The 22,215-nt window shown below is 42.1% G+C and overlaps 1 protein-coding gene across 5 annotated transcripts in view; it reads right to left on the reverse strand.

Annotated features, from left to right (window-relative positions):
• The window catches only part of LOC133504604 (uncharacterized), a 76,505-nt gene that overhangs the window by 5,768 nt on the left and 48,522 nt on the right, over window positions 1-22,215 (reverse strand). For all 5 annotated transcript variants that reach the window (XR_009796035.1, XM_061827023.1, XM_061827022.1 and 2 more), the window contains one exon: window positions 212-365. Coding sequence is in view for 4 of the 5 variants with exons in the window: in XM_061827023.1 (XP_061683007.1) it covers window positions 212-365 (154 nt within the window). In the remaining variant the exon portion in view is untranslated. The remainder of the gene's footprint in view (window positions 1-211; window positions 366-22,215) is intronic.

Here is a 22,215-nt window from a genome sequence, read left to right on the forward strand (position 1 = left end):
TTTTTAGTCTTTGGTCTTCACCTTCCGCGTCGGGCGCCATTGCTCCAGTCCACCGTGATTACAAGAGTGACGTTTAACTCAAATACACCAATCGAACGACACCACAAAGTCACATGTCCGCACACAAAGCCTTCTACTGTGCTTTGCAAGCCAATCAGTGACTTTAGAGCATTCAATAATGTGTTTGCAGGATAGGATTTAGCAGGAGTACCTGTACAGAACCCACAGAAGGGTACAGATTCTGAGACTCTTCAGATCCTTTTCCAGTTGTAGCAGTTATCTTGAGTGGTGTTGCAGGTGAGCTGGCACCAATTTCAGCTGACTTTGGGCAAAAGGTACATAAAGAAATGTCGAATCTGGATTTCCTGACAATGACACAGACGTGGGAACCATCATGTTACTGCGCTGAACACCATTTAAATCCATCCATCCAGCTTTCCACGCGTTCTATATTTGTAGTTTCAGGGTGCTAATCAGTCACTGGGGTACATGCGGCCACATTCACATTCAAATCTATGGCCTTATATAAGTCTTTACTAAACCAGCATGAATTGGAAGAGGCAAGAGTACTCAGAGACAACTTATATAAGCAGCGAACCTCAGAACTGTGATACAGACGTGGTAACCACTCGGTATCCGCGTGGTCCAATTCAAATTCCCAAGCTTGAAAATTAATGTATGGGTGCTGTATATACAAAACAAAGCAATCTGACATTCTCGTGGTCTGACAGCAACATAGAATTACATTACTGGGAAGTAGATCACATAAATGTACTGTACATTAATTATTGCTACGGCCTCAACGTTGGCAACACATTCAAAATTCTTTCCCGTGTTCTTTGCAGTCATCAAGATATTTTGGCTGTGGCGTGTCGAACCACATTTCAGGCAGGAGCTCGCGACTGTATTATCCCGTCTTGCGAAGGGCAGATCAGGGCCATCCCCGCTTTGGCTGTCAATTTGCATTTTTATTGCCGTCGTCGCATCCCGACTTAATACACCATTGACTCCGCCTGCCTCCCCTAGACCGGGCGCCGTCACCTTGCTATCCCGCCTGAAATGAGAGTGCCTGCTGGCCCTTGAGGTCAACGCCGGCTCGGGCTCCGGTACCAGTCGACCTGACATTCCGCGGCGGAAATGGAGTGTCTTCGCAGGCTAATGCGGAGTTTCCATTAAGAAAGATGATTGATTTGCGCCGTATCTTTGCTGTGAATAGACAATAGGCTGGCGCGGTGAAAGACTAAAATGGGGCTTTGTTTGCAGGTGAGGTCGCACGCGAACCGGAGCGTGACAGCGGAGACGGGAGATCGCCAGGGAGGAAGAAATTGAGAAGGTGAAGGGGTGAAAAAGTGCAATTCAAGATGAGAGTGCAAGGATGGCAAAGGTGTTGGAAGCTTTTCATTCACTTTAAATGCCTCAGGAAGTCAACTTTCTTTTCCTATCACCACGCAAGTGATTCATAAATTGTTGGATTGTTCATGCGCAGTATCTGTGACATTCAAACGGATCCCTAAGAGCACGCGTGAAGAGGAAAAAAGCGGGAGGGGAGGGAATGGAAGGGGGGGGGGGGATTTGAACACATGTTGGTAACGCTCCAGTTGAACGAGAACCGTTCTTGCTTTTCTTCTGTCGAGTCAACTGGGACACGGAAACTTTCCCAGGGCATCTGCTCCAAACGCCCACGTCTGAGTCCTCATCCAGTAGGAAAGCTTCTTTCGCCCTCGAGTCTCGCCGCTGCTGAGCCGCCATTGGTTGCCCGGGCCAGGGCCCAGAAAGGGAAGGCGAGGCCCTGAGAATTTTCCCAAACATGTTCTTCTCTTGCTTGCCTTTTAGCCAACATCTGCTTTCAATCAGCGTTAGTCAAAAGACCGTTTCTCTGCGATTGGGGTTAAATACACACGCACGCACGCATAAAAACACACGCACAACCGCATTCTGAGTGAAGTACAAGATCTCTGCTGCTAATAACAATGTTAATCGCTTTTTTTTTTATTCGACAATGAATTATGAACATGAGACTTTAGTGCAGTAAAGAACTGAATTATCCCTCTGTTCATCACAACTCCCTACAGATAACTATTTACATCTCTGGGTGTCAAGGGTTTTTGTCGCGGGCCACATTGCAGTTACGGTTTCCCTCAGAGGCCCGTTATGACTGTAAAACCATTCATATATCTTCACGCATGAAATTGATGAACAAGTTTTGGAATCAGAAACCAAGGATAATGGGTTTTTCCAACTGTTGCTCATTTTTGAACAAACAAAAATGCTTCCAATTTCTCATCCTTTATGATATATCATTTTGGTGCAGATTTTACCAAGCATCATGGAAGTCGACAAGTGCGATTTGCCTTTGTGGGCTACATAAAATCAAAACTGAAGGCCTTGAGTTTGACACCTGTGATCTAGTACTCCTACAAAACAGTGAAGAAAATAAGTATTTCAACACCCTGCCCAGGACTACATGACAGGACTTGGTCTATGACCTAAAAAGAGCTGGGACCACCGTTTCCAAGGTGACTGTTGGTAATCCACGAAGACGTCATGGTTTGAAATCATGCATGGCACAGAAGGTTCCCCTGCTTAAACCAGCACCTGTCAAGGCCCGTCTTAAGTTTGCCAATGACCATTTGGATGGTACAGAGGAGTCATGGGAGAATTTTTTTTTGGTCAGATGAAACCAAAATTGAACTTTTTGGTCATAATTCCACTAACCGTGTTTAGAGGAAGATGAATGACGAGTTCCATCCAAAGAACACCATCCCTATTGTGAAGCATCGGGGTGGTGGCATCCTGCTTTGGGGGTGTTTTTCTACACATGGGACAGGACGACTGCACTGTACTGAGAAGAGGATGACCGCGGCCATGTATTGTGAGATTTTGGGGAACAACCTCTTTCCCTCAGTCAGAGCATTGAAGATGGGTCGTGGCTGGGTGTTTCAACATGACAATGACCCGAAGCACACAGCCAGGAAAACCAAGGAGTGGCTCCGGAAGAAGCATATCAAGGTTCTGGCGTGGCCTAGCCAGTCTCCAGACCTAAACCCAATAGAAAATCTTTGGAGGGAGCTGCAACAGCCCAGAAACCTGTCTGATCTAGAGAAAATCTGCGTGGAGGAGTTGGCCAAAATCCCTCCTGCAGTGTGTGCAAACCTGGTGAACGACTACTGAAACGTTTGACCTCTGTAATTGCAAACAAAGGGGGTTGCATGTACCAAATGTTAACATTGGTTTCCTCAGTTGTTCAAATACTTATTTGCAGCTGTATCACACAAATAAATCGTTTAAAAAAAAAAAAATCATACCTTGTGATTTCTGGATTTTTCTTTTTAGATCTCTCTCACAGTGGACATGCACCTATGATGAAAATTTCACACCCCTCCACGATTTCTAAGTGGGAGAACTTGCATTATAGCAGGGTGTTCAAAGACTTATTTTCTTCACTGTACGTATACATTTAAGGCATACACACAAAAATACAGCGTATGGAGAGTCATTAATTAATACAAAGTGCAAGAGCCACGTAGCATAATAGTGATTCTCAAGAGAAGTGTGCAAACAGATGGTCAAATCTCACTGCTCAAGGGCCCAATTCAGTAATCGCAGTACAGCGGCGCTGTACTTAATGATTGCAAAATGTCACGGTCAACTTAGGAGTCAACCATTTAAAGTTAACAATCAGGGGAAAGAAGCTGTTGAAACAATAGTTTCAGTGTCCGCTACTAGAGCAGCGTAGATTTACTGTGGGATGATCTTGGCTTGCGTTAGAACCGTTTGCAAAACCTGGCTCGTGAGGCTGTGGAAGCATATAGATTGCCACAGTGCGTGTGTGTGTGTGTGTGTGTGTGTTGCCGGGGTGGGGCAAAGCACAAATGGTTTGTGGTTTCATGAGCAAACACGTCTTGGCACATCATCTTGTGAATTCATTGTTTCAATGTAGAAAAACACTGCCGCTGCTGCACAGTCTCAGTTAACACATGCTTGCATGGCAACTGCACGTTGGTTTTGCAGTTTGATGAAAATACATTAATGAGATTACATTTTTAAAATACACTCGCATTCGTATTGACATACCCTGGCATAATGTGTAACATCTGTGGCGTTATAATAACATAAATAATCAGGCAAAACGCAATTATTGAATCTTTAGGCGGATTCAAATTAAACGAGAACACTTTCAGAGTAGCTCGTCACTGCGATAAAGAAAATAACGAGATGGCTTCCGTTCAAATGTTTGCACACCCCTTGTTCTTCGAGCGTTCTTCGCGAGCGTCAGTGACGGCTTGCAGTGCTGCGTGATCGCTGCGGGCGAGGCCCTTTATTTTCTCAGGTGGTAAAGCTACCCATTCGTTTTGGCAAAAAAAAAAAAAAAAAAAAGCCTCCAGGTCTTGTGAATTATTGGGGGTCAGGAGACTGTGAGGGCCACTCTGGAACCTTCAACTTTGTGCTGTAGCCAATAAAAGGCTCGACTTGGGATCGTTGTCATGTTGGAAAGTCCAAGTGTGCACCGTGTTCAACTTCTGGTCTGATGAATGCTGATTGTCGTCCAATATTTCCTGATAAGATTAATCTTGTCATCAATTATTCCGATATTCTCTGTGATGTTAAAGCGTGCATCCACTCCCACAAAATCAGAGATCTGCTTCGGTGTTCCACAGTTGGGATCATATACTTTTATCATAAGCCTTGTTGAGTCCTTTCCAAATATACCGAAACAATTTCAGAGACCGCATCACGGGGACTGGTGTAGTTCGCCGGCCTACGAAATTACCAACACAGGTCTGTGACCTTCTCCTGCTGCCCGCTGTGGCGGATTTATGCCAGTCTCGACAATAAGGCCAATAATATTTATGGTTGTGACCATAAAATCCAATTTTGGTCTATTCACTCCAAATAACTGTTCTCCCGTTCCAGAAGTCTTGAGGTTTCTCTAAGCATCTTGTAAGTGGGCTGTTTTGTGGCTTTGGCACAGTAACACTTTTAATCTGTAAACCATCCATCCATAGTCTGAGCTGCATATCCTCACAAGGGTCGCAGGAGTGCTGGAGGCTATCGGAGCTGTCATCGGGCAGGAGGCGGGGTACACCCTGAACTGGTTGCCAGACAATCGCAGGGCACATAGAAACAAACAACTATTCATACTCACAATCACACCTACGGGCAATTTAGAATCTCCAATGAATGCATGTTTTTGGAATGTGGGAGGTAACCGGAGTGCTCGGAGAAAAAGCACGCAGGCATGGCGAGAACATGCAAACGGGATTTTAACCCCGGTTTAACCACCTCTTTATTAGCATTAGCACACCACCTATTTGCATTTTCAAATCATTTGACAGTTCTGTGTGTCCTTCTCTGGATTGTTAATGTTCAGAGAGCTTTTCTCACACGTCCTTTGACAATTATTTTACCCTCCCGTAGCTTCGTATCCAGCCACGTCAGCGCAGCTGTGGATTAAATATGCAGGGGCGTCAAGAGCATAGAAACCCATCGACTATTTATACACAGACGCTAATTGCAAGCCAACACTTCACACGCGTGGAATCTCGTCCTTAAGAGACATTTAAACCCGAGTGTGTCAACGTGTGTGCACATTATTAGGCTAAACACATTAAGGCTATGTAAACTAATCATCGGGTGTATTTACATGGTTTCAGTTCTCATTAAAAAAAAATTTAAATGGAACAACAAATGCATTCACCTGACAGCTGTACATGAATAAAGTCAAGTTTTCTGCATGATTAGTCACATTTTTCTAAAATTTGCCAATACTTCCGAAATTCTGCCAGGGTATGTAACATTATGAGAACAATTATTAGCACGGATGCTAATGAAAACAACCCTTGCTGCTATTGCACAGCATGTGCTACAATTATATATAGAAGACAAACATTCGTCTTGTTTTAAATTGAAGACCTTGATGATATAAACATGACTACGATCCTTGTCATGATTTTTTTTTTCATGTAATAGATACCATAATAAATGTCACATGTTTCACCGCAACCAAATTATATCAGAATGCAAAAGACTGTTTTTTTCCCACTACTAGAATATGACCAATATCCATCCATCCATCTTCTTTTCCGCTTATCCTCACAAGGGTTGCAGGGAGTGCTGGAGCCTATCCCAGCTGTCAATGGGCAGGAGGTGGGGTACACCCTGAATTGGTTGCCAACCAATTGTAGGGCACATGGAAACAGACAACAGTCGCACGCACTCACAATCACACCTAGAGACAATTTGGAGTGTCCAATTAATGTTGCATGTTTTTGGGATGTGGGAGGAAACGGGAGTGCCCGGAGAAAACCCACGCAGGCAAGGGGAGAACATGCAAACTGCACACAGGTGGGGCCGGGATCAAACCCGGGATCTCAGAACTGTGAGGCCAACGCTTGCCAGCTGTTCCACCGTGCTGCCGCATGACCAATATCTCAAGGAAAAAAATAAAATAAAATTGTACGCGTGGACCATTTCAGCTTGTTGTTAATGTAACAACATTAAACGTCTGACAAAGATTAAATTTTAGGTGTGAAGAAGAATGGAAGCAATACTTATTTTCCATATTTAAAAAAAACATGATCATAATCGCCTGTGTATAGTTGGCACTCTAATGCTGATCATATTGCTGGTTTTATTGCAAACTGCATGGAGATATATGTATCATATTCAAGAATAAACATGCTGAATGCTGCTGGCTATCCTTAATGGTTCTGTTCATTCCCATCTGCATAATATAGTATGCATGGTCTAATATGACATTGTGCTTATATATTATTTATTCATGCATAGTTGCTATTGGACTGCCCATAGTATAGCTGGTACATATTTAATCCTCAGTTGTTTACATATAGACTAATGATGCAGGTATAATTTTTCTTGGGGTGGGAACATCCAACGCTGCTGATCATTCATTAGTTTTACTTTTGTTCATACATCAGCCGTTCAATTAATGTAGTTTTACCATTCACAACTGCTTATGATATGCCATGTTCCAAAACCAGATAAAAGTCGATTTTTGTGATTCATTCTCTGGAGACCAAGTTTTTGCTGAGCATGTTCAAACATTTTACTATCAAATATCATTTCATTTTACGTGTATTGGTGCAACACTCCCCCCCCCCAAAAAAAAAAAAGACACTATCACGTGGTAATGTGATAAGTTTCATGTTATAATGTGGATGTTTCATGTTATAACAAATGTTTTGCGTTGTAATGTGGTTAATTACGCATTATAATGTGAATCATTTCATGCAATAACGTGAAAAGTTTCACGTTATAACGTAATTCAATTCACGTTATAATGTAGAGAATAATAAATACATTTCACCCCTCTTCACCAAAAGGCAATTACTTCCAGTTCTACTACATTACAACAAGTTCTTGCTCCATGCGTAAGCGGCAATCTTTCGGTTCACCGTGACTCCGAAAAAAGCTTACCAAATCCATGTTTTGTGCAACACTCAATGAGAGTCCACTTTGAGCTATGTCTTCCTGTGTGCCACCTTGGAAGGATTATAACGTAGAACTCATTGGGTTTTACCGTCATATGTTTCATGTTATAATGTGATAAATTACGTTATAACATGGTTCATTTCACGTTATAACATGAAATGTTTCATGTCATAATGTGAAATGAATTATGCTATAACATGAAATGATTCACATTATATCATCTACAGTATTTAACCACATTATGAAACATATGTTATAACATGAAACATCCACATTAAAACATGAAATATAGTACATTACGTTATACCGTAATAGTGACCTTTATTTTTTTGGTTGTGGGAGCAATACGCTTCTGTATCATTTTCCTCAAATGAACCAAAATGGATTCATAGCATTTTTACCATATATTGTAAAGTATTATTGTGTAGCATTGCATAATATAGTACATTTTGGTATAGTGGAGTTGTAGTATAGTTATTAGTGTAATGGTCACATATTCTGTATAGCTGCTCTCATTCTGCCGAGTCTCATTGTCTGTTTTTAATATACATATTGCAATCATTTTGGATTAGTTGATATTGCCATCCTAGTGTGTTGCCTGATGTTGTCCACTGTTAAAAATGGAATTTCCCCAATGTGGAACTACTAAAGGCACATCCTGTTCTTTTCTATCTTCTGCAAAATCTGCAAATTAATTTAAATAATTCAATAATGTGACCTAAATAAGACAAAAAAATGAAAGTCTGAGAGAAATACAATAATGTGGCTTGCAGTTGAATGTGAAAGATATGATGATACGCCAATTGAGGTTAGATTAAAACATATTTAATGCAATTGGGATGCAGAATCCAAAATATCATTATCCTTTGCCTTATTTAGCTTCCTTTTAAGTATTCACAATGAAAACAAATTGAACACCGCTTTCCACAAAATGTAATCCTGTTTTACGTTAAAAACGATAACATTTTTGATAACATTTTGCACCTGACGGTGGCTCGAGTCCCCCTGTGGAGGAATGCAAAATGGCAAATAGCTGTTGGTGACCCCCGCGTCTGCTTACTGACGACTGTCGAGATTCTCCAAAGCTAACTACAGTCACTAACCCTGCCCCTCCCATCTCATGATGTACAGAATTCCCTACGCACACCTTTCACTCTGACATCTCTCCAAATAATACAGCAGAGTGATTTTAATTATGAGTATATTAAGTTAAATTAACGGGTCTAAGCGGGGTGGAACAGTTGGCGGAAGGTGTCTGGTGTTCTATGTGACAGAAGAGTCTCCGCTAGGATGAAGGGCGAAGTTTATAAAACGGTGGTGAGGCCGGCCATGATGTACGGATTACAGACGGTGGCACTGAGGAGACAACAGGAAGCAGAACTGGAGGTAGCAGAAATGAAGATGTTGAGGTTCTCGCTCGGAGTGAACAGGTTGGATCGGATTAGAAATGAGATCATTAGAGGGACAGCCAAAGTTGGATGTTTTGTAGACAAGGTTCGAGAGAGCAGAGTTGGACGGTTTGGACATGGTCAGAGGCGAGAGAGTGAGTATATCGGTAGGAGGGTGCTGAGGATGGAGCTGCCAGGCGAAAGAGCGAGAGGAAGACCAAAGAAAAGGTTGGTGGTGGTTGTGTGGGAAGACATGAGGACTGTGGGTCTTAGAGAGGAGGATGCACAAGATAGACTTAGATGGAAAAAGATGACATGCTGTGGCGACCCCTAATCGGGACAAGACGAAAGGAAAACAAGAACAAGTGTACAAAATTAAATTAAAAACGAAATTAAGATCCTATAGACCTCTAGGAAATGTTGTCATACAATTGAAACAGGACATACAAAGTGTTTCTAATCCTCACTATGCTTTAACAAGTGCTCCTTTTTTTCTGACAGTTGTTATTCGTGCCTCGTTTTAATGTTAGCTCTCCAATGGTTCACATTAAGTCCTGGGTAAGTAACTACAGTGTGCCGCCTCGCCAGGGGTCACCATGAGGTTTGAACATGAGTCACAGTTGGGTAATAGCTGTAATAGCACTTCCCCTTAATTGCGTTGAGCAGGAAAACCCAAAAGTAAAAAAATAAGACGTGTCTCCATTCTTACGATACTGTATGTACAGTTCAGTGTTTTTGTCAACATTGAGTCACTCCTTTGTTGACCGGTCCACTTGCGCGCCCACAACCCTGGTGACAGCAGCCTTCTCCCCGCGTGGCCTTAAAACCTCTCCCTCCCTGCGTGCCTGTTTCTCCGAGCTTCCAAAATGAATTGTTACATTTGAGTGTTTTTGCAACAAAAATAGATCATTCACGCTGTGCAAGCCTTCACGCAAAACCCTGCGTCTTTCTGTCCTTTCCCACCAAACTTTAACCCCCCCGAGCGGCAAAGGTTAACACAGCTTACTTGGGGAGAAGGGGCTGCTCCGTAATTCCCTGTGGGAGGCAAATATTTGCGAGCCAGCGCTCCACTTATCAAGAAAAGTTATAGTTGCGTATATCTTTTTTTTTTTTTTTTTTTATTAAATGGTCAAAGAACAGTTGGTGGGTTATGAATTGTAAGCCACGCTGTAACTTATCAGCCGCGTGTTCTACCTTCAGAACCATAACATTGTTGTAGCCGTATTATTAATAATGATGGTGTTTACTGAATTTGGAAATTGACTATGCACAAATACTGACTTTGGCAAACTTAACCTTCTCTTGGAATTGCACACTTGAGATTTATGAGCTCACTCTGACCCAGGATTACTCCTGAAAACGAGTCAGCGCTGTTGAACAGTAAATCAGGAGCAAGCAGCAGGAGCCGGGCCACAAAACCAATAGTGGTCAAGGGCAGAGGTCAATGGGAAGGAAGCTCAAAATCAGGCTTTTGCTACTATCTAGATCTTCTCTGGAGGCTACTGCATTTACAATTACCACTTGCCAATGGCAACTTCATTGAAAATCAAGGTAAATGTCCTAATTCTGCACCCAATTAATGCCCTATGTGAGTGTTTAGCTCCAGCTAATCATAAACTAAACTAGCTTAGCAGGCACTTCCAACAAAGAGGGTAACCGTGTTCAAAATTAAATACACATCGCTTATTTCAAAGATAGGAATGCCTTAATCCATTGAAAAAAATGGAGCAGATACAACTAAATATAGCGCCCACAAATATATACAGGTTTTATTACGCGAGACAAAAAAAACTATTTGGAAGAACAATTATATATCATTGAATAAAGCAGCTCTGATTGGCGGGCGACCAGTTCAGGGCGTACCCCGCCTGTCGCCCGAAGATAGGTTAGGTTAGGCTCCAGCACACCCACGACCCAAGTGATGATAAGCGGTTTGGAAAATCCATGCATGAATGAATTAACAGAAATTGTCATCCAAATCTCACGAGTAGAAAATACAGCAGAGAGCAAATAAAACCCCCAATACTCGGGTGTAAAATTGGGTAATCAAATCTTTTTGAATTTCTTCATATAACGCTTCTGATGAGCAACATATGCTCGGAAAGGGACCGGCCAGTGCAATGCGCAAGGGGTGTGAAAATGTACAAATAGATAAATGGAGCAGAGAGTACATCAAAAGCAGGTCCAAAAAATTGGGGTTGGGGGGGTGCTTGCCCTCAGTGCCCTCCTGGTTCCGCCCCCCCCCTGACTAACCTTTCCCGAACATGACCTGAACCCTAACCCTTTATTATAAAACTTACACATCACCCTGACCAGCCACCCGTACACCCCTACCATCCTCATAAAACTGCTAATCCTAACCCTAAATCAATAAAACCACAGTGTTGCACTTTCAATGTGTTTTTCGTTTGAAAATAAATGACAAAGAAAAATCACGAAAAGCCAAATTAAATTAAAAACCCCAATTTCAATAAAGTTACAATTTTTGCAAAACAAATAAAATAAAATACAATTATTTGTACATCTTTTTCATTTAATATTCACTTCATTACACAACAAAGACAAGCTATTTAAAGTGCCACAGTCATGAAATGCATGATTTTTTGTGTTATTAATGGAAAAAAAGGCAGCCGGACCCATCCGTTTTTTTTCACCACACAATATGATTTTAACGTATTTGGATTTTTGTCACTCCCGCCCGGAAAATCCTCTCGACGGATTTGTTTTCGACAAGACGCAGGAAGTGACGTACAGGGCAGTAGCGCACTCGAGCGGTCTTGTCCGTTTACAATAGTTTTACCTGCTGGAAGTTAGCTCGTTGTTCCTTCGTGTTAGCCAAAATGCCGGCTCGTTGTATTCCTGGACATTGTTCGAACACTCGGGAGGATGGATTCATTCTTCATACTTTTCCAAAACACATGGTTCGTCGTGAAAAATGGATTGCACAGGTGCAAAGGACGAGAGCTTCGTGGGTTCCCAAATGACAAGTTGGTGTGGGTAGAGGTTTTAAAAAAAAATAATAGTTTGGGGGGGGGGGGGGACGTAATCCTCTCAGAACGTAACAAAAGATCCACACACGTAAATCAGGGGTGCTGAATGTGTTGATGTGCCCAGCTGGCGCCGAGCACGGCTTCGGCTGGGCTGACTCAACCATACTGTCTGGCAGTCTATCATTAGCGAGAAGTGATCCGCATATCATCTAAATATGGCTCAAAACAAGAGGATAATATTGCACTTCACTCGATTGTGAGATGCTCCCTTCTTTGAAAAGAGCTTCCGTGTCCCATAGTAGGTGGCACGGCGTGTTTTCAATGGCGAATGTCCCAGTGTGACGTCACGGACAGAAGATGCAGCCAATATGGCGACCACTTGGATGTCGAATGAGACTTCCGCAACTTTTGCGCATGGATGACACGCTCTCCGCTCACATTTATTTTCCCGTATATACATTGAAGTGAATAATGTATTTTTCATTATAAGATCTATTTTAGAATGTTTACAGGGATGACACTTGACCTTTAATGTTTAAACTGATGAATGTTATTTGTTTTGCAAATGTTCTCTCAGTTTGAATTTCTCACTTGCCATCCATTCCCGGAAAACTGGGATAGGGGCAACTTTGAAAACAGGGTGAACCTGGGAAAAAAAAAAAAAAAACGCACCTGTTTGGAACATTCTATAGGTGAAGAGCTTAATTGCAGACAGGTGATCGTCATGCTTGAGTATTTAAACAACGTAACCAAAAGTTTGTTTAAAAGCAAAGATGGGTTGGTATGAAGGACTGCTTGAGCAAATAGTCCAACAGTTTAAAAACAACTGCAAGAAATTCAGCATTTCATTATCAACGGTCCCTAATATCATCAAAAGATAAAAGAAAATCTGGAGACCAAAGTAAAATAAATACATGAAATGAAAATCAACTATGAATGTGCTCCCCTCTTTCTGTCCCCAAAGATCCTTTCCTGTCTGGCTGCATTTTCAATAAACATCAGAATCGTTTAAAAAAAAAAAAAATAAGCAGAGGGAGTATTTAAAATTCCCCCGTTGCACAGCAACACAAAAGTTCCAACACAAGAGGCATACAGATGCACCCGTTCTTGAAAGCCTGCAAGGCCATGCAGCTGTACGACAAGTCGAAAGAAATAAAGAAAAAGGAAAAAAAGAAAGAAAAAGTGATAAAAGGTAAATCATAGCATAACATTTGGAGAGAATAACTGAAAACATGTCGGTGGGTTTTCAAGCGGCAATAAACCCTGACACCCCCCCCCCCCACCTCCCCCAAACCGCCTTGGCGATTGTCTTTGAAGGTACGAAAATTTGGATCCCCCCGCCAGTTTTCTCATAAAGATTCATTGCAGTTGTATAACAAGTTTGTTTCGATATATATATATATATATATATATATATATATATATATGTATATATGTATATATATATATAATACATATACGTGAATATTATACATTCTAAAATATTTTTGTTTTGTTGGAAACTGTGCTGTGGGTCGAAACTGTAGTGCAACTTGACTTGACCCTTGCCACAGGACTTTAGGGAAAAGACTTGAGATTTACCCTAATTTCTGGTCTGGACTATAAGCCGCATCTGATTATAAGCCTCACCCAGTACATTTTCAAAGGAAAAACCATTTTGTACATACCTAAGCCGCACATATATTCATATACATACATATAATACATATATTCCACTTAGTGGCACTTAGAGATATTAGGTACATACAAGGTTTAGCTCTGCATATGCTGCCATCCAAGCAATATCTTTTTCAGTGACATCTCTGGTTATTTCAGCAAGACAAAGACAAGCCACAATCTGCATGTGTTACAACAGTGTGGCGTCATAGGAAAAGATTGTGAGTACTCAACTGGGCTGGCAGCAGTCCAGACTTGTCCCCCTTGAAAATGTGTGGCGCATTATTTATTAAAACAGGACAACAGAGATCCTGGACTTTTGAACAATCGAAGTTTTACACTGAGCAAGAATTCCACTCAAAAAGCATCACCACTTAGTGTGCTCAGTTTCCACATGCTCAGTGAGTGTTTTTTTTTTTTAAAAAAAAAAAAAAAAGCTGATTTAATAGATGGCGGCACAGTGGGTCAGCTGTGGAGTTTGCATGTTCTCCCCGTGCCTGGGTGGGTTTTCTCCGGGCACTCCGGTTTTCTCCCACGTCCCCAAAACATGCAACATTAATTGGACACTCTAAATTGCCCCTAGGTGTGATTGTGAGTGCGGCTGTTTGTCTCCCATGCGCCCTGGGATTGGCTAGCAACCAGTTCAGGGTGCACCTCGCCTGCGGCCCGTTGACAGCTGGGATAGGCTCCAGCACTCTCTGAGACCCTCGTGAGGATAAGCGGTGAAGAAAATGGATGGATGAATATTTTCCCCAAAAAAATCAGTTTATCAGAATGAAAATCAAACATCCATCTTTGTAGTGTATTCCATTGAATATAGAATGAAAAAGATGTGCAAATGATTAGATCCTGTTCTTATCATTTACATTTTACACAAAGTCCCAATTTCTTTGGTTTGTGAAATACTTGCTGAACAAAGTTATGTAGGGGTCTTCGACAGTATGGTAACAGCTCACATGACCGCTCTTAAGTTCAACTTTATCGACATATTCTGAAGAATCCCAAATGGGTCAATTGACTGTAGATGCTCCACTGTACCCCCTGAAACATGGGAACTGAACTGACGCAAAAGGTTAGAAAAGTACTGTTGAGTTGAGCAAGTAGTGTATATGTCAACAATTTGCAGTCATGCATTAGCTTTCTTTGTATGTCCAGAGGAGCTTCAGAGGAATTTTTGCTGTACTTCACATACAAGAAAACATTTTGACAGAAGAGATGCAAGATGTGGTACAATCCTCGTTCTCACCCCCCCCCCCCAAGAAACAAGCAGGAGATTTAGTGCGAGGATCTTGCAATAATAATAATAATAATAATGATGCTTTCTTTAGTTCACTTCTTTTTTTGGGGCGGTGAGGGTGGGGGGTAAAAGTTGCACTCTCTCCACTAGTAGGACGTTGTCTTCGCTGTGCATGTGGAAGTGCAATACCGGCATGTGTTTGGCTTGTTCCAGGACTTGACGGAACACAGATCCCCTGCTCTCTATCACTTTAACACACAGAGACGAGCCAGGGATTACTCACCATGACACTTCACTTTGCCAATGTCTCGTTCCCAAATGTTACTGTGGCAGTTGGCCTTGATGTGATACTTGCTGTAGTCATTACTGTACTGACAAAGAAGTCCCCAAAAAACTAGTGTGGTATATGCTTCAAGGCCAAAAGATCAAATCAGAAAGTGAATGTTTAGACACGATCATGTCCATTAGTAGCAAGTGGTTCCACTTTACTTAAGTAAAGTCAACTCGCAATACCATAACCCCCCCCCCCCAAAAAAAAAAAAAAAACAGCTACAGCTAGAATATTGAGTCATAATCATGAGACTAAAGTTTTATTTACAAGATTAAACATTGTAAAAGATTGCCCTGCGATTTGCTGGCAACCAGTTCAGGGTGTACCCCGCCTCGTGCCCGTTGACAGCCGGGAGAGCCTCCGGCACTCCCCGCGACCCTCGTCAGGATAAGCGGCAAAGAAAATGGATGGATTCATATTTACAATCTTTCATTAATATTTGCTCTTTCCTTGTCACCTTTGACTTTTTCCTCAGTAGTTTTAGAACTTTATTGTACCATATTAGATATTTTTCTTGAACGATTACATTGTTTTCATTTTTCCCCCTTCTTAGAACAATGTTTTTCAAATTTGTCATAACATAACTTCATTCTCATAAATTACAATTTCTCCCCATGTTCCAAATTTATTGCTGTGCCTTTACAATTTTTCCTTGTGTCCCCCCGCCCTCACTATTGCTCTTTGATAATTCTGACTGGAGGTGCTCCAAAGGTTGATCTTTTTGTAATTTAACTGAGCATTGCGGCAGCATAATTTTTTTCTCTATCAACGATAAATTCTACAGGTCTACATTATTTCGCTGTTCAACAATTACATCAAAATCCCCCTCAAAAAAAAAAAAAAAAATACCCAAGAACAAAAACAAAGTAGAGTCAACTTCAGATGTATTTTTTTCCCCCTTATATTAAAATGTTCTTTGCCACGCGACACTGCTACAAATCACAGAGACGTCAAAAGTGCTTAGTGCAAATGAAGCTCAGTGAGTCAGCAGCCCACATCTTGTGTGGCGATGCCTGTTTAGTCAAAGCCAAGGTGAAACAACATGCAAAGAAAACACGAGCGGGCCAAGCCGCGTTTCACAAGCTGGGCCGGGGCCTGACTAATGTTGCGGCGCTACGTTTGGAGCCTCAGCGCGCTCACACAAACGCCCTCCCAGGCTTTTCCCACATCACTGAGGGGCCGAGGTGGGCTCTTTGCTCCACAGCAATCTTTTGGGCTTTGGCTGGGAAAGGCTACACCCCACTGTTCTCACCCCACACACCCCCACCCCCCTTGTTGCTGGAGAAGGAGAAGGAGAAGAAGAAGGAAACATTTCAGAGGCCAAAATGTGGTCAGGGGTTTGTCCTACAATGCTGAGTCATTGGGGAGCTGATTCTCTCTGTCAGGTGATAACAAATTGAAATAAAGCAGAACCGACAGAGTGACTCGCAAAAAAAGGACACTCGTGCTTTCCTTGGAAAAACAAATATTGATGTTTCAGGCATACCAGCAAAATTGCAATAACAATGTTTATACCAGAGCTGTTGAACTAAATTGTTCAAGGAGCCACATTTTTTTTTTTTTAGCTCAGGACTTCTCCCCTTTACTTTTTTTTTTTAACATAAGGCTTTGCCACCACATTAAACTTTCATTCCCCCCAAATGTTAAACACAGTTAAAAAATCAAGTTATGGGTCATAAGATCGTAATAGATCAGTCATTTCAAACACTGTCAAAATACATCAGTAGACGATATCTCTGACTTTAATCTGCAAATAGTCATTGATCACCATAACAACTAGAAGGAAAATGTAAAATTTTTTTTAAAAAAGATCCAAGTCAAGTGAGCTTGTCAAAATATCTACTAAATAAAGCTAAAATCTTTCAACACAAGTGAAATTTGGTATTTTTTTCGCAAAGGGCCCATTCCCTTCCGTAAACACAGCAACCTGCGAAGCTGCGCCTACGTATGACGTCAAGGACACATTCCATCCAAATCACAGTTGTTTTTGTAATGCCAACAGCTACATATAAAGATCAGACTGGACAAAAGAATCCACGGTGTCCACATCATGCCCTGCAGTAGGAATATAGCCAATAATAATAATCATCCAAAATAGAATGGTTTGGCCTTGGCTCAGGTCTACAGCATATTTACAGGACATTTCACTTAAATTCTACTTTTATCCCTCAAAGGGATACAACTCATGTCAACAGAAATCGTAATTCCCAAATGTCAAAACTTGGTCCCAAAAATGCGTACAGTTATAATATTATAAGATGTGCAGGATACCTTGCGGTTGACCATGCATATCTATTGTAGCCGCAGAGGTGGCTATGAAAGCCCACTAATCATTTTTTTCACAAACATCCCATAAAAATTCCTGTGTTTGACGTGTATTTCTTGGACCGGCGTTTTACAGTCGCTCAAGTTATTCAAACATTGCACAAATATTTATGTACATATTTGTCAAACCATATCAATAAACAGTTTTAGAGTGACCCCGCTTAACATCAGTCGGACAAACGGGACCAGAAAAAAAACGCCTGCGCGAGCGCGCGTGCGATCTATCTGACGACGGCAGCACTTTTGTTTTCTGCACACTCAGTCGCCACTCCTTGTTTGTGGATGAGGATGAGTGGGCGGCAGCAGATAAGAAGGCGCAAGTGGCCGGACACGGAGAGGAGGCAAGCATGTGTGTGGCGGGTCAGCGACCGAGCAACTATAGCAACTTGTCCTAGAAGTCATAAACACGATGCGTTCGCAAGTGGCAATGACAGAGCATGCAATGTATATTGCTGCGCTGACAAATAGCCATCCATCCATTTTCTGAGCCGCTTATCATCGCAAGGGTCCCGGGAGTGTTGGAGCCTATCCCAGCTAAATTAGGGCAGGACGTGGGGCACACCCTGAACTGGTTGTCAGCCAATCACAGGCCACATAAAAACAAACACCCATTCGCACTCACAGTCACACTTCAGGGGTATCTAGAGTCCCCAATTAATGCATGTTTTTGGGATGTGGAAGGAAACCGGAGTCCCTGGAGGAAAAACCCATGCAGGCAATATAAAAGCTCACATGAGCTGATAATAATTACCTATGCTAGTTCGTTTTATATGCCACCCTTTTAAGACTAAGATCTGACAGCAGGTCTTGATGAAGGTATGAATGCGAGTGTGAATGCTCTTTTGTTATGTACCCTGTGATTGGCTGGCGACCATCCCACTTTTTTTTCCAGCTGAGAATTCCTCCAGCCAATTTGCAGGGACCCTAATGGACACGCGATCGTAAATTGTTGTGTAAATAATTCATCTAATCTAAAACGCCAGCCGCTTTCATCTCCTACCATGAGAGTGCCAGACCTCGTCTAATCTAAGAAGATAAGTAGGGTCGCTCCTCGTTAGTACTTGGATGGGAGACTACTTAGGAATACCAGGTGACGCGGTTGGGGAGTAGGCCAATCATCTGATCCTGTAAAAAAAAAACCTTCGGATTACAGCAACCACAGGTGCGGCCTTATGTGCCTCGTGGCATTGAGTGCTCTTAAAAAAAAAAAACAACAAGAAAATGCCAGCCTGTGACAGTTTCGTCAAAACATACAGAACGGTAACAGAAACTCAAGCCACGACACAGGTGCATAGTACGTGACGACAGAGGAAACTAACAGGAGTCAGTCTTCTAGATTGAGATTTTTGAAATCATATTACTGCTGTAACGGAGAACGTGCAAACTCAACAGGAAGGTCGCACACCAGATTTGAACCCACAACCTTTGAAATGGGAGGTGGATGTGCTAATCAGTGGGCCGTTCTATTACTCTATCATATTATGTATATTTATGTCATAGCATATGTCATTTTTTCCCCTGGTATCTATCTGTCTCTCACTCTCTTTTGTGAATGGTGTAAATCCAGGACGGTGGGCGGTTCGACTGTGCAACAGGGGTGGATTTGACTTATGTTGGTAATTTCGTAGATCACTGCAGCCCGGCAGACATAGTGCGAGTGTGTGCACAGTGTGAGACGATGATGACCTCTGGGGACTTAACAGTAAATACGTCCATTCATCCATTTTCTGAGCTGCATATCCTCACGAGGATCGCAAGAGCCCTGGAGCCCATACCAGGTGTCAATGGGCAGGAGGCGGGGTACACCCTGAACTGGTTGCCAGCCAATCACAGGGCACATAGAGACAAACAACAGTCGCACTCCCAATTACACATGGAGCCAATCTAAAGTCTCCAATTAATGTGTGTTTTTGGGAAGGGGGAGGAAACCTGAGTTCCTGGAGAAAATCCTCGCAGGCACAGGGAGAACATGCAAACTCCACAGAGGCGGGGCCAGGATTAGAACCCTGGTCCTCAAAGCCGTGAGGCCAACGCTCTAATCAGTTGCCTCACCGTGCCGCCGACTTAAATAGAGTACAGTATTGGAGTATAATATTAGACCAGAGATCTACCTTTCGGCAGAATTGAGATGTGGGCCTAGCAGGTGTGAATTTAGACTTTCCGCCATCAAATTGCCACACCGCCAGGTGCATCTCAAAGCGAATAGCCCTTGCTATGCCAGAAACCCCAACTTGTGACAGACCGGTGCATAGCAAGTATAGTGCTTGCACAAAAAACACAATCTGCCAGATCTATTATCAATCAGAATAGAACCCTTCAAATCTATTTTGATCTCACTCACCTCACTTGCTACACAGTCAAGGAAGATAACCACCTCAAAGTTAGCCGCGGTTCTGTTTCAAGGTTTCTTACTTAGAATTTTTTTTTTCTCGGCTCTTTCGCCAGTGTCCTTGTTCATGTAGTCTTGAACTGTTCCCCAAAGTTACAACCATAGCATTGTCGATAATGTTTTGAAAAACAATTATGATTATCGCTCTTGTCCAACCACTAATTAACCTTATTCTGTAACGTATTTCTTCGATTATTCAAATGTGAATGACTGTGTGTGTGTTTTTTTTTTTTTTTTTTTTTTTTGGGGTGGGGGGATTCAGGTAGCGTTTTATTCAATTCACTAAGTCTTAAGCCAAGAAGTGGTCTTAGACTCAGCTGGTTGAGTCAAATAGCCCAGACCTCAACCTGGGAGCCCACACGATGTGATGTATGTATGTGATGTGATGGGCCTCCAGGAAGCCTGGAGGATACACTCTATTAGACCTCTACTTCCTGTTACTTTGAGGCACGTACAATTTATTAGCCCAGCGATGTACAGTGCACCACTGCAGAGCTGATGGAGTTCCTTTTTGTTCTCCCCCTCCAAAAAAAAAAAAAAAGACTGAGCAAATGCACCTCGTGCAAGTAACATTTGTGTGGGGAAAAAAAAAAAGGCTGATAAGGTGAATAAAAGAACCATCTGCAAGGCACTCTGCAAAGGTTTGTGCCAAATGGTCTGGAAAGAATTGAACTGCTTGGCAGTATTTCCTATGAATATGCTCTGATCCTTGTAATTCAGATAAAAATGCAGGTGGATATTAAATAGATCCCATTGCCCCAAAGTCAGCGCATGTCATTGCTGGCAGTAAAAGTGCCGTAACTCTTCAATACATTGTACAGAGTCAAAGTTTTATAAAGAAGGCAAGGCATTGTAAAGAACAATGCCAGACATCTTTGTCCCATTATATTTTCACCTGGACATGGGGAAAGTCTGTTAGTTTGGTGGATTTTTCATCGGAAGTTGATTGAATTGATCTATTGTTCTTGATCGATCACTGGCAAACAGCTGAAGAAAAAGACTAGCCAACGTACTCCAAGTAAAGAAAAAAAACAAGTTCAAGTTTGAAACATTTTTCTCCTTGAAAACCACTTGTCATTTGGGTGACTTGGAAGTTCGGAGTCACGAACCAAAGGTGGCGGCCCCAAATGCAGGACTCCAAGACGAGGACATGACGGTCAATGGGTCTTATTATAAATGAAAGTTGTGCACGACAACACAGTCCAAGAAGGCGGGATCCAAAACACAAGAAACAATCTCCGATAACTATGAGTCAACTAAAGAGCATAACCAAAAGCGTGACTGGGCAATAATGGCACAGTGGCGGAGTAACCCTGGATGGGGGAAAGCATACTCAACGAACTGGCCAAAACTTAAATACATTGTCTCATCACAGTGTCTCATGTGACTCAGCTATGACCAGTGACAGGTGTCAGAGATGAAACCACTCGGAGCGGTGGCCAGGCCACACCCTTCTTGACCGTGGTCCAGCCTTGCTCATGACAGTTCGGATTCCCACCCAAACCCATTTAGATTCTCCCCTGGTGCATGCCCGGATGACTGCCCCCTCTTGTCCCCCCACATGCCACTGGCTCCACTTCAGATATGGCTCAGGACAAACTATCGGTCCGAACAGTTTGCAAAAAAAATGGTTTCAGGTTATGTAGTTGTCGATCAAGGGTGCCACGCTGGCTTCCACGTTTGACAAACCAAACATCTGTTATACAAGCGCAAATCTGTGATGTAACTTCAACAGAGTACTCATGCTTGCCTGCACAGGTCAAGATGTCTAAATAATACGCAACATGAAACACGTCCAACATTTACTTGACAATTGAGTCACCCCAACTCTACTTTTCATTTTTGTCCGCATGATTATGTATGGTTAATGCCAAGACCGCTAAAGAGAAGTTATTAAAGATGAATACATCAACACCAGCTGCCAGTTTTTTTTCCTCCTGTGCATTTGAGTTCACTGCCTTCTTTAAACGTAAAGTACAATAGAAACAATAAAATGTAAAATGCCGTTTTATTTTGTGTTGTTTGAAGGTAAATCATCAGCCCAAGACAGACAGAAACAGAGTAAAACAGTTGAGCTGTAGACTGATATGGACTACATGCATCCCCTGCTAGAGTTGCCTGATATTTTATAGTACTGGTACTCCCACAATACTTCAACAATGAAAAAAAAATAAAATGAAAAATGACTGCTTTCTTGACAGAACCAAGAACAAAAGGACACGTGAGCAGAAATGGATAATCCCATTATATTTTCCAGTCAATGGACAGCAGGGTGTCTAGCACCACATGTCCACAAGCATTTGTGCAAATGAAATCTGTTTTTCTCTGCTTTTTCACAAAATAAACATCCCCAATAACTATTTTAGAAATTACTGTAGTTTTGGTATGACAAATGTCCACAATGTCCTAGTCGGGCTCAGGCATATCGTGTCACACATTCTGCGCTA

The sequence above is a fragment of the Syngnathoides biaculeatus genome, chromosome 8 (assembly GCF_019802595.1).
Source record: "Syngnathoides biaculeatus isolate LvHL_M chromosome 8, ASM1980259v1, whole genome shotgun sequence".
Classification (NCBI taxonomy): Eukaryota; Metazoa; Chordata; class Actinopteri; order Syngnathiformes; family Syngnathidae; genus Syngnathoides; species Syngnathoides biaculeatus.